General features: G+C 28.5%; 1 protein-coding gene across 5 annotated transcripts in view; it reads right to left on the reverse strand.

The window, feature by feature from the left end:
- LOC107451810 (neurogenic locus notch homolog protein 2) overlaps positions 1-14,437 on the reverse strand; it is a 148,304-nt gene that overhangs the window by 64,252 nt on the left and 69,615 nt on the right. For 2 of the 5 annotated variants that reach the window (XM_071185173.1, XM_043050667.2), the window contains exons 20-24: positions 11,532-11,601; positions 9,815-9,870; positions 7,952-8,039; positions 7,135-7,189; positions 4,373-4,417 (exon numbers count right to left, since the gene is read on the reverse strand). In XM_071185173.1, the coding sequence (XP_071041274.1) occupies positions 4,376-4,417; positions 7,135-7,189; positions 7,952-8,039; positions 9,815-9,870; positions 11,532-11,601 (311 nt within the window). In that variant the 3' untranslated portion in view covers positions 4,373-4,375. Of the gene's footprint in view, positions 1-4,126; positions 4,182-4,372; positions 4,418-7,134; positions 7,190-7,951; positions 8,040-9,814; positions 9,871-11,531; positions 11,602-14,437 lie in introns of those variants that run through there. The other 3 variants (XM_071185176.1, XM_071185174.1, XM_071185175.1) reach the window with 2 other exon arrangements.

Here is a 14,437-nt window from a genome sequence, read left to right on the forward strand (position 1 = left end):
AAAAGCGTTAATGTCTGATATATTTTCAAGTCAGATCTGATGCTGTTATAACTAATGCATTAACCGGTTAACGCCCAGCGTCATATATATAGGACAGTTCCTTTTTTCAAAGACATTCATTGTGGTGGGAAACTTTTTTCAGCATTTTCATTTATCTGGGTGAATTAAAAGATTCTCAGATACCACAATGATTTAGTTATTTCTGATTAGATCTAGAATTATAAGGAGCAAATACTTTTTGATCTATCAATGATTTTTTGAATGTCCTAAGAGTAGAAAAAAAAATTATTTCGATAATATATTGTACCACTTTTTCCATAAAATCACTTTTTGTATCATTTCAATAAATAAATTCGGAACAAAACGAGTTACGTGATATCATCTGCCCGTGTAATGGGTGTGTCCAAAGAGTATAGAAACGTGCAAATATCTTGAGAATTATGGTTTGGATGTAAAATCTAATGATGCAAGTGTGAAACACTTTCAAAAGTAGTATTTAAAGACACTAAATTTGGTCCCTACGCCCCAGGAATTGTCTCTTTGACTCAAAATGTGTAACACGTTTTTTTTATTAATGTTTTTAATATCTAACGTCTGTTTTTATTTTTGTCAATCTGACTTGTATTTCTCGAAGTATCTCCGCTTTAAACAATCTGTACGCATTTACATTTTGCGATTGCAGCGCAATTGCAAACTATTGCATTTTGCTATTGTTTCCAGGTGCGGAAACATTTTGCAAACTATTACATTTTGCTATTGCAAACAAAATGTCCACAGGTTTAATTGGGATACAAAAGAAATTTCAAAATCTGCAATAGATTGGAAAACTGACTGGAAACAATAAAAAAGTTCAAAAACTGCATTTTTTTCTTCTCTAATAACACGGCAGCCAAGGATAGGACCTAGCATTCTCAAAAATATTCTTCGGGCATTTCTTTTATTAGCCATTATCTTCTTGTTTCCCTCTCAGGATGGCTAAATCTGTTCCGGAGCAGTTTGAGTTAACCATCTAAGATTGGGTCTGTCCCTTGTTCTTACAAGTACACCAAATTTCCATCCTTTTTGAGAAAATTTCCTCGAGTGGTAACTAAGGTTATGTTTATTCATTTTTTTATTACCGTGATTAAATAGCCGACACAATTTTTGGGTTTACGACTACTAATGTTCAATTCCGTAGCCTTGTGATTATGAACTCAATCCAGAAAACAATTGAACTCCTGGATCAAATATTGGGAGAAATTTGGCGTTGTGGAGAACTTTTTTATGGAACCACCCCGCATTTGCGTTACATGGAGAAGAAAACCACGAAAACCTCCCACGGTTAGTCTGATGGCAAGAAGACTCTAACCGATGATCCGTTTATCATTGGGGATATTTTACGTCCTCCTGTAGTCGGTGCCAGCCGGGTGCGGAATTCGTATCTAAAGTTTAGGTTTAAGGAATGATTCTTTGCTTTGTAAGTTTGATTTTAAGTTATTTTCCGCACCACTACTTGTAAATGATTTAAAAGCCCTTATGCTGCTCCAATTTGCTTAATCTCACCTGAAATGAAGCTTTTAAAATTTTGGCAAAATTACGAAAAAATATGAAAGCTTTAATTTTCAATTTTTTACTACTGTGGGAAATATGCTTCATGAAGCGTAGTAGTTGGCAAGCTTGTTCTTATTCTGATAGATTTGTCACAAAAAAACAACAACAAAAAAACTCGGAACGGAATGATAAAAACTAATGATGTATCCTTCCGATTATTTGAGGCTTATGAGACGATGTAAAAATAGGATTGATATTCTAAGAAGTTTTATTATTGAGTTTTGTGTTTAAATTTACTCGTAATATTACTATTTGTAATATTTTCCTACATTTAATAACTTCTTAGAAGTGATGAACCATTAATCGATTTAAGAAAATTACTAGTAATATCACGACATAAAGTGTAAGGAGGCTTCTAGTAGAGTGTTATCTTCATTTTTTGATGTCTTCAGCTAAATATAAATGGATTTTCCGACTAAGTGGTAAATAGCACAAATCATATTGTAAACAGCACAAGTACAATAAAAATAAAGGATTGCGTGTTTTTTTTTAAATTAATGAGCAAAAATTATTAGGAAATAGTAAACTGAAAGACTTAGTACGAATTTTAACTGCTAGTGTCGATTGTGCTGAGCTTTATACAGAGCTGCTAACTTTCTACGCTTTTGAGGAAAATATCTTCTAAGGTTAACTGAGTTTACGTTTTAATGTATAATTCTTTCTCTTGTAAATTTGATTTAAACTAAGTTTTCACTCCACAACATGTAAATAGTTCAATGGCAGGCCTGCCAACTACTACGTTTTTTGAAAAATATTTTATAGAGTAGTAGACATTTAAAAACTAAAGCTTTCAGAATTTTAGATAATTTTGCCAATATTTTGAAAGCCTGACCATTAAAGAACTGAAATAAAGTAGTGTTGCAAATGAAGTTTTAAATCATTTATATGTAGTTGTGTGGGAAATAAGTTTAACTGAATAAAAATAAATCATTGACTTAGATACCACTATAATTAATGTTTACAAAAAGCGTATGAAGTTAACAGCCCTGTTTATACGGTTCTTCGTGTCATAATAATGAATACGATTTCAGATTTTGAAGTTGCTTCCAACTTGATCTCCTATAGAGGGTGAGGCTGTAAGGATCAAGTTTGTTATTATTACTGAATGCTTCTTCGTGTTTTTTACTCTTATTATAATTTCATATTGTTAATATAAAAAAAATCTAGCAATCATCTCTTTTTTCATAGCAAATGTCAACCCAGTTGTAAAATAATATATTTTTTTGCATTATATTGGATATTAAAGTAAAAAAAATTGCGATCGAGAGAAAGCTATAGAGATGTAAAATGTAAAAAATAAGCTTAATGAATAATGTAAAAAATAAGTTTAATGAATAATGTAAAAAAATAAGCTTAATGAATAATGTAAAAAGTAAGTTTAATGAATAGTGTAAAAAATAAACTTAAAATTAAAAAATTAAGTATTTTGTTTAGTTTTAACTCTTGAAATTAGCCGTATAGTACAGTAACTCAATAGTTGTTATAATTGTAATACTATTTTATATAAATAAATGCCTTTTAGTCATCGTTCCTTGCATTCTAAGTATTTTTGCAATAAGTATATAATTTTTTCCAATTAAACTTTATATACTTGTTCTAAATTTATTCATATTCATGTCCACCTTTATTCCTTTTCATGCATTTTCAAAACATTATTTGATATTTTATATTGATGTGCATTCGTCGCTTTCCCGTATTTTTCGATCGTAATTAATGGTCCCACGAAAAACGATCGTGTTTATAATTGCTGAATACAGTTATTGTATATTTTGATGGACAGTTATATTAAATTGAACTGAAATTTAGATTATAATTTTATTTTCTTTGCATCGAAGCCTACGATTCAAGAGCTTTCTGCAACAATCGGAGTTTTATAGATTTTAATTTTATCTGTGTTTTTAAAGGAGGCAGAACTTATTGCTTTTAATGAAGAAAAAAAACTACAAATAACGGTATCTAACACATACAAAAATCAAAAATTAAACATGAGTTAACATTTATGAGAAAAATATACTGAGCAGTAAAAAATTAAATGAAATGTAGCTTGCATAAATTTCTTAATTCAAAAGATTATTTTTTTTAAACATATTTCAGTAAATGTTTCACTTTTATAATTTTATTTTAAATTCACTTTTCTCCTCACCTGTAGAATTAATTTGAGAAAAACGTAACAAAAATTTTGAATTTCGGACACATTTCAAAAATCCAAGAAATGGCGCGAAACTGCCAAACTTTTCGTGGGAACAAGTATCTGTATCTGTTGTAATCTGTATCTATATCTGCTGTAAACAAGTATCTGTCGGAAAAAAGGTAAATTGCATATTATGCACTGGATGAACTGAGTTCGGGTTCAACGGAAGTGAAGTATCCTTTTTTCTCTTGCCCGAATTCAGGTCGGGCATTCCAAAATTACTGCATTTGCGTTGGTATCACAGTCAAAGGAGTTAATAATAATTCGCATTTAAATGGCACATTTTATGTCATTAAAATGAAGTTTAAAAAGCATAAATACAAATCTGTTTCCCAAAAACTATACCATTTCAGTAGCATAAAGCATTCGATCAGGCTCGTCAAGCTTCTTTTTCTTTATCCTAAAAATTACGAAAGAATATTTGTCAGATACCAACATACGCGTATGGATGCATGAAAGCTAAGTAAATGCAGAACTAGACAATATAATGAAAATAATTTTACAGAAATNTTTGTACAGTTTTTATGAGCGATGATTAATTTTTGCCATCTTGCTTATGATCAGAAGTTAAATCAGATGATGCAATTTTCCTTTTTATTGGTAAGCATTATTTACAGCTCCTCCTCGTCTTTCTGTCTAAAGAAAAATATAAAAAAATCATTATGTGAGGCATTTTATGAAAAAATTGTTGAAATATATGATGGACGAGTCCCCTAAATGAGAGTATTTGGTCTCATTCCAAAATAATCTGATCACTGCTGTTCGAAAATATTACAAAAAGTTGAACCCGTTTTGATGTTAAATGGAAAGTGGAGATATTTTCCCCTTTTTCAACGAATTTCGTGTTAAATAAAATGTTTTAAAAACAAACATTTAATTTTAATATAAAATATTCTCTATCGTTATAACGTTTTTATCAAAATGAAAATTTATGTTAAATATGCATAAGAAAAATTGATAGCCTGATAGATGGAATTTAGCTGAACGGTCAAACTGGATCCAGATTCTTAAATTGCTGGAAATCAAAAATTGAATATTACCTTTCTAAGAATTTAATTTTTTAAGTTCTTATGGGGTGCCAATTTGTTTCAGCTCATCTGAAATGAAGCTTTTAAATTTTTGGCAAAATTGCAACAAATTATGAAAGCTTTAATTTTTAATTTTCTACTTCTCTAAGAAATATGGTTCAAGAAGCGTAGTAGTTTGCAGCCTTGTTCTTATTCTGGTAGGTAAATCCTAAAAAAAATCGGAATGGAATGATAAAAATTTATGATGTAATATTCCGCTTATTTGAAGCTTATGAGACGATATGCAAATAGGCTTGATGTTTGCAAAGGTTTTATTATTGAGATTTGTGCTTAAATTTGCTCTTAATATTACCATTCATAATATTTTCCAGTATTTAATAACTTCTTAAGAGTCATGAACCATTAATCGATTTAAAAGAAAATATGAGTAATATCACGACATAAAGTGTAAGGATGGCCATGATTATGTAGTGTTATCTTCATTTTTTGATCTCTTCAGCTCATAAATGGATTTTCCTTCTGAATGGTAAATAGCACAAATCAATATTGTAAACAGCACAAGTACAATAAAAATGAAAGATTGCGTGTTTTTTAAATTAAGGAGCAAAAATAATTGGGAAATAGTAAACTGGAAGACATATTACGAATTTTAACTGCTAGTGTCGATTGTGCTAAGTTTTAAACAGAGCTGCCAACTTTCAACGCTTATGAGGAAAATATCTTCTAAGGTTAGCTGAGTTAACGTTTCGATGCATAATTTTTTGTCTTGTAAATTTGATTTTAACTACTACATGTAAATAGTTCAATTGCAAGCCTGCCAACTACTACGCTTTTTGAAAAATATTTTAAAGAGTAGTAGACATTTAAAAACCAAAGCTTTCAGAATTTTTGATAATTTTGCCAATATTTTAAAAGCCTGACCATAAGGAACAGAAAAAAATAAGTGTTGCATACGAAATTTTAAAGTAGTGGTGTGGGAAATAAGTTTAAATGAATAAAAAATAAATCATTAATTTAGATACCACTAGAATAAATGTTTACAAAAAGTGTAGAAAGTTAGCAGCCCTATTTATACGGTTATTCGTTTCATAATAACGAATACTATTTCAGATTTAGAAGTTGCTTCCAACTTCATCTCGTACAGAGGGTGAGGCTGTAAGGATCAAGTTTGTTATTATTACTGAATGCTTCTTTTGAAAATATTTCACTCGTGTTTTTTTCACTTTTATTATAATTTCATATTGATGATATTTAAAAAAATCTATCAATTATTTCTTTTTTCATAGAACCAAGTTGTAAAATAATAAATTTTTTTGCAGTAATTGTATATTTTGATGGACAATTATATTAAATTAAACTGAAATTTAGATTATAAACGAAGCCTACGATTCAAGAGTTTTCTGTAACAATAGGAGTTTTATCGATCTTAATTTTATTTTTGTTTTTAAAGAAGGCAGAGCTTATTGTTTTTTATAAAGAAAAAATTTGCGAATAACGGTATCTAACACGAACAAATATCAAAAATTAAACATGAGTTTCATTTATGAGAAAAAATATACTCAAATATACTCAACAGTAAAAAAAATAAATTAAATGTAGCTAGCATAAATTTCTTATTTCAAAACACAATTTTTTTAAAACATATTTCAGTTGCATTTTTATAACTTCATCGCAAATTTATGTAAATTGCCACCTTACCCCTCGCCTGTAGAATTAATTTGAGAAAAACGTGGCAAAAATTTAAAAAATTTTTCTTTAAGTTGGTTTGTTATTATCATCAAAATATTAGAAATCGAATATTTTTTTTAAAAAAGTGAACGAAGTAACTATACTATATTTAATATTTTCACATATATGGGAAATGTTTATGGATTTACGGTAATTTTTACTCAAATTATAACAAAATAAATCAAATGAAATAATTTTCAAGTTAAATATAATAAACTAATGCAGCAATATTGTTATTTATATCAACTGTCATTAATTCCATGCTCAGATTCCTTTGAATTTCGAACACATTTCAAGAATCCAAAAAATGGCGCGAAACTGCTAGACTTTTCGTGGGAAAGTTTAAAAACAAGTATGTGTTGGAAAAATGGTAAATTACATATTATGCACTGGATGAACTGAGTACGGATTCAACGGAAATGAAGCACCTTTTTTTTCTCTTGCCCAAATTTAGGGCGGGCATTCCAAAATTACCGCATTTGCGTTGATATCACAGTCAAAGGAGTTAATAATAATTCGCTTTTAAATGGCACATTTTATGTCATTAAAATAAAGTTTAAAAAGCATAAATACAAATCTGTTTCCCAAAAACTATACCATTTCAGTAGCATAAAGCATCCGATCAGGCTCGTCAAGCTTCTTTTTCTTTATCCTAAAAATTACGAAAGAATATTTGTCAGATACCAACGTGCGCGTATGGATGCATGAAAGCTNGCAAACCAATAATATTCATAAATAAAACAAATTTTTAGTCATATATTTGCTACCACTTTCTTATTTCAACTAGATTTTGTATTAAGTGACTCGTTCGGATAGTGGATATCCTTCATAGTGGTCTGATCGGACTACCTATAAAAAACCGTGTGGAGACTTTCAGTTATAGGAGGGGTTGGTTCTGAGCTATATTTAGTTTTTCAAATCCACATTTCAAGTTTGTGTGTTTATTTTCTTAAACACACGTTTTGAGCGAAATCCATTTCTCAAACCTGCATTTAAAGCAAAATATTATTTTAAAAAACACGTTTTAAGAAATATCTAGTTTCAAACACGCATTTCAAGCCATGTTTATTTTTTAAAAAAACGCACTTTGTATAATGTCCATTTTCAAGAATGAGCTTTTTGAGCTATGTACTCATGAGAAAAATTGCAATTAGAAGAGTTTTAAAAATGTAAAGTAGATGTACAGTAGAAAATGATTTTTAATTCTTAGCATAATAGCCACTTTTATTTTTAAAAAAAATAATAATATTCATATTGTTGTCAAAGAAAGATAATTTTGATTTATCTTTTTAAGAACAAAATATGATTGTACATTAGAAAACCAAACAACTAGGAAATATATGCTTAGAATAAAGTAATTTCGTTTTAAATTGTTTAGAAACATAAAGCAATGAAATTCAAAATAAATTTTTACCTTTGAACTGTGACAAAGAAGATAATTATAAGTACTAAGAGGGCACCTCCTAAAACCGCTCCCACTATAATCGTATTTGTTTGTGCTCCTGCGAAAAGAAAACGAATTTTATACAGATATAACTATCACAAGATTTATTTGATTAAATAGAACATATGAATGGATTTTTTCCATCAGGCTGTGATCTAGGTTCTAAGAAGAACTTCGTGCACTGGGCATGACAGTGCCCTGTTGAAGAAAAAAAAGCTTTTTTTACAAAATTACTGCTTAATTTTTTTATCTGTAAAAGTTAAGATACTTAGGTGATTTTCTCATTTTATAATGATTTCGCAGATGCAGAATATCATGTAAGAGGCACTATTTAAAAATATTTGTATAAATAAATCTAATAAACAGATTTATTCATTTACAATAAAACCATTGTTACCACGTAAAGTTTTATCAAAGCCCCATTCCAAAGTGATGGTACCATGTTATCGGTTACCATTGTATGACCATATATGGAATCTCCGAATAAATCTTTCATAATCGAGCACATCTTTTGTGCACTGCATTTTTGTTGGTAATAAACTCCATTATTTTAGATTAACTTCAACACTTAAAAATATTAAAAAATCCTCAACAGTAATAAACAATTAAAAAATCATCTGCACTTAAAAATAATATCATAAATTGATCTTTTTATTTGTTTATGTGTTTGAATGAATGAAACCAAGGAAATGAATCATTGAAAATTAGGAAGATCAAAGTACATTTGTACAAAACACCATTGACCCGTTCATCAAATTTATTACTCTTTATTAAAAGTCATAAAAATTAATGAACTAATAATGAAGATAAAAGGGGAACAAAGTATTAAAAATCATGAAATTATGCAATTATACGTGAATCTTTGATGTATATGCACTGGAAAATTAAATTAAAAAACAACTTGTGAATATTGGAGGAAACAAATAATATAAATTTAATAAGAGGAATTAATTTTTATAAACAGAACTTTATCAACCTATTATAAAAATGAAACCCGTTATGAGATCTGTTATATAAATTACAAAAATACGCGGTTAAATTTTAAACAACAAAAAAAAACTTATAAAGGTCTAAATATTTTAGTTATTTTTCAATAAAAATTACTCTCAATATAGTAAGATACACGATAAAAAAAAATGAAAAATAAAAATTCGACTACTTTACAACTTTTCTTATGTAATAAATTTAAAAATAAAAATTTCTTAAAAATATTTTATTATTTGCGCTAACTTGAATTTCCGACCATTTAACCATTTCTCATATAATTAATATGAGATTTAAGATAAAAAAAATATTTGATTAATTACGATATGAATATAATAAATTTTCAACCATTTTACCATTTTTCATGTAATTTTAAATTTAAGACTGTTTTAAAAATATGCAATTAATTACGATATGAATATCTTGAATTTTCAAATATTTCCTCTCTTTTCTTATGAGGTAAATTTTAATCTTAAAATTATTTAACAGTTTTTTGTCTGCATTACTGTGAAATACCATAAGTAGGGAATGTCATTTTTCTAGCTTATGTAGACATTTACATAATTATTGCGTGATTTCTTTGGTGAAAGTTGAATAAAATATTTTTGTTAAAAATCAGCAGAAAATCAGAGGGTGGCCTGTTGATTACATGCACTGATGATTGAGTTGTTGGTATGAAATATCGTTTCTTATAAATATTTATTTGACGTGCTTTCACCATTTCTTTCCAGAATGCTGACGTTTATTAGTGTAAAAAATTTCGCACTCTCCAGCATTTCCCCGAATTCGAACTTCCCCAATAATATTTATCTTCTATCAGAAACTGGTTGAAAGTTAGAGACTACTTACTTTTGTAATTTGCATCGGTCAGATCGCATAAAATTCCAGCAAAGCCAGCTTCACACCTGAAATTAATTTGATACAGTTATTCTTCAGCACAATCTAATTCTTAACGTAAATTTTGAAAATACTTAGAAGGTAAGTAAGAGAATTATAGTCATTTGTGCAGTATGCAGATGGGCGGCGGCATGCAATAAGAAAGGAGGCGATTTGTTCACCAACTTGCCTATTTTTCTTTCACTTTTTACATTATTTCGTCTTGTTATTTGCATTATATTTATATTGAGACCGAAGTGCTAAATTTTATAAAATTTTAATGACATAGATACCAAATTTTCCCTTAAAACGAGAGATTCTCTTTTCATATTTACAATGGTAAGAAACTTTACACTCTACCAATTTATTTTTGATTTCACAAATAAAATTTGTTATGATTTTGACTACCACTTCAGCCAAAGAGAAATAATCGTAAAATGTTGCGCCAATGAAACATATCAGTATATATATTAAATATTGGCGCTGCAGTCACAGCACAATAGCCAATTATTTTCTTCCATCCATTTTATGATTTGTAAGCCAATCTGTTCTCTTAATTTCTTTTAATTTATGATTAAAACTACTACAAGGTTAAGTATCACATAATGGAGAGCTAAAAGGCCCAAATGACTATAACAATAATTTAAACTTTTTAGCAGAAAAAAGTAAAAAATTTGGTCAATGCCAAATAATAATAAGTTAATTTTTTCAACCAAAGAACAAAACGATAAAAATTTAGCAAATGTCAAATAATAATAAGTTTCAGCAAAACAAAAGGATAAAATATGTACCCAAAATCTAATAACAATAACAAAATCTAATAACAATAACTAATATTAAATCAACTACTTGCATCCTTGATGGCCTACATTTTTTTTAAATTAAGTAATCGCCATGTTTACTCTTAGACTTAAGACGTGTGGTGATTTTATTGTTAAATGACATCCGTTATCGAATTCCGTTATCGTCAACATCCTTTATGACAGAAACTTCATTATTATTATATCATACTTTCTTTCAACTACCATAACTCTTTATCGCATTCTTATTAAGAAATGTCAAAAAATTCTATTGAGCAATTTTATGTGTGCTTATCATTATTATTATTCGTTTATTTATTATTTTATGCTGATGGAAAATGAGTGCTAATAGAATATGTGTATTATGAAACATGTCTACTCATATTTCTGTTCAAAGTTCAAAATCAACAACACAGCTTCAGAATTCACGTTTTAGGCACGAGATAATAATTTAAATAAAATGAGTTATTTGAAAATTATAAATTTATTGTTAACAACATGACCTGCACGAGCTGTGGTATCTAAGGTGGTTAAAGCACTAGCCTCCCAATAAAGTAACCCGAATTCGAATCTCAGCGATGACTTGACGATGTGAATTCCACACCCGACTCGTATCGACCACAGTCCTCAGTAATAGACAAATCATGATTTATAGTCCAATTAGCGTCAGGCTAACTGTGGGAAGATTTTCTCTCCATGTAACGCAAATGCGGGTTAGTTTCGTCAAAATGTGCACCACGAAGTTTAGTTTGTCACTATGCATGATCCCAGGGGTTTCTTGGTCTTCTGGATTGGGTTCCAAATTACAAGTCTACGGAATTGAACATTGGTAGTCGTAAACACAAAAATTGAGTCGGCTCTTCAGCGAGAGTTATAAGAAAAAAAACTACCTGCACACAAAATCGGCTTCACCATTCCTTTCACAACTGCCATGATCACATGGATTTGGATTGCAAATTTCTAAAAAAAAAAAAAATAGTAATATTAAGAGTAAAAAAAATGTGAACGAAAACTTATTTTATACGAAGTTGTTAAAAAATCATCGAATATTGAAAGACCTAATTAATAATTAGTTGATGGATTGGTCAAAACTCGGAAAAGAACATAATATTTTCCTTAATTCCTATCTACTAATATATATATATATATATATATATATATATAGTTGAAAGACGATTATTAGAAACACCTTCAAGTTTCAACATTTTCTTTTTTTCCGGCATAGGACTGGTTAGATTTCAATAGCATTTATTTCCTCGGTTAAATATTNCCTGTTATTATATATATATATATATATATATATATTTCGGTTGTGGCCACGGAATTTGATCATAAAACGAACTTTAAACGAAATCTTTCATATAACCCTCTGACAAAGAATTTTTATCAAATTTTTCAAAGTTTTTTTATTATTTTTTAGTAGTTTAGATCAAAATAAGAGAAAATTATTATATTTAGCAATTTAATAATTTATGGTTATCAAATACGAGATTAAACACTAGTATCTTTTTCTGCGTTGAACGTAAAATCTTTCAAACACAGCTCATTTTCAAACAATAATTTTTCAAGTTAGCATTTATTAGCAGCTAATTTGTTCTTAGAGATAAAAATTATCCCCCTTTAAATTTACAAAATCAATTATTTGTAAAATTTTTTCATACGAATTTTAAAAAAATTCCAACTACTTTTTTAGAATTTTATAGTTTTGTACAAATATAATTTTGATAATTTAACAGGTTTTTTTTTGTTACTGTTAAACTGTATTTTATAATTAAAGATGCCAAAATATCATTTTGCTTGTAATTAAAGCATCAGAAATAGTTTAATTACCAATCTCTACGTTTTTAAGCGCAGCTTGCACTACTTTAAATTAATCATATCAACCACTCGAACTCTAAAAAGCTTTCAACCAAAAGGGAAGGCTATCAATTTTGCGAAAATGTAAAGTGCTGGTAGTAAAAATACCTCATTTCACGAATTTTCTTTTCTTTAATTTCACGAAAAGTATAAAAGGTCTATGACTACAATATGCACAAATAAGACAGGACTGCCAACTTTCTCCGCTTTTTGTAAAACTTTATTCTAGTGGTAACTAAATTAAGTTTTAATGCATATTGTTCATTCATTTAAACTTATTTTCCACACCACTACGAATAAATGATTCAGAAGTTCATATGCGAAGCTGCAGTGCTCTTGCTGTGTCGTGGAGAGGCTTTTAAAATGTTGGCTAAGTTACCACATAATCTGAAAACTTTGGATTTAAAAAGTCGACCACTCTGTTTAATATTTTACCACAAACATAATAGTTGGCTGGCCTGTTAAAACATTGACCTACTGAACCTAACCGTACTGAAATTACAAATAAAGAGTGTGGGTGAAAATGGTTGAGGAATAAATATTTAAAATTTATAAGTATTCTGGTAGATATTTTTCTGTTAAATTGATTTTTAAAGTGAAATGTTACTATTAGAATAACACAAACATCTATGTTTCCAAAAATAATCTTAACCCCTTAACTTGAGCGCTCGAGTTAATTCGAGCTCGCTAAACAGGCCAAACTGTGCACACTCGAGATAATTCGAGCGGCGTTGTATTTTATGCTGCTATATTTTTTCACACTCCAATATAATCGTGGATTGAAAATAACAATGCGAAAGATAAGAAAAGAAATCGTTTTATTGATATTTATCAGTTGCATAGAATTGTAAGCTATAACACTTATTTATTCAAGAATAAAATAGCCTTGTCCATGGAACAAAAGGGCAGTATATCAAAATTGTCCACCAAAAGACAATGTTCTAAAGTGTGTTCTTTTAGATTAAAAAAAATTTTTTTTTTCAAAAAATCTGTGCGTTAAGGGGTTAACATGTGAAATAACTAAATTAATTTGGTTTTTTAATTTTTGTTTTTCACTTTAGTTTAAAAATATCAATGTTGTAAGCTCTTGTATTAAAATTTTTATTGAGCAATATTAGTTAAAATGTGATGTCTCTATCAGAAAATGGCAAAAATATTATTAATATACAACTATTTTAATTTTAATGCGATGCTGTGGCCATTGGTTAACTGTAATAGTTACATTCCCAGAAACTAATATTGTGTTAGTATTAAAATTTAATGAGTTAATTTTGGTTAAAATGTGTTACTTCATTCAGAAAATGAAAAGAATATCATAAATCTACAACAATTTAAAATCTATAAGAGTGCTGTGGCCACAGGTTAACGATTACAGCTGTATTCACGAAAATAATTCAAAGCTATTTCTAAATTTTAATTCAACAGTTTTTACAAAAGAACAGATGGGAAAAATGAAATATATAAATACAAACAAACTCATTGTTTTAGAAACGTCAAAAACAGGAATGAAAATCATATCTATGTACTGGTTCTACATATATTCTAAGTATTTTATTTTGTGAATCTAGATAAAATGTCTTAAATAGATATGAATGCAAATATTGGGAGAGGATAAAAGAAACCGTTGCTAACGGCAATAGAACTGATAGATAAGATAATTGCAAAATATTTCTTTGAACAAACAGATACGAAAAATAGTGTCCTTTAGGAGATTACAGTATTTCTTATGCATTAAACAATCCTCTAACGGAGTATGAAATATTGAGAAACTTATTGTATAATTATTTAAAGAAATTTTTTTAAAGAAAACGTTCTTAAAATTAATTTACGATTATATCAACACCATTGTATCGAAATTGTTTCCAGAAATCGAAGCAAGATTTGAGTTTTGTATTATACCTGCAATAAACTGACATCAATGAAATAAAATGACAGCTAT

Source organism: Parasteatoda tepidariorum, chromosome 9 (genome assembly GCF_043381705.1).
Source record: "Parasteatoda tepidariorum isolate YZ-2023 chromosome 9, CAS_Ptep_4.0, whole genome shotgun sequence".
In the NCBI taxonomy this organism is placed as follows: Eukaryota; Metazoa; Arthropoda; class Arachnida; order Araneae; family Theridiidae; genus Parasteatoda; species Parasteatoda tepidariorum.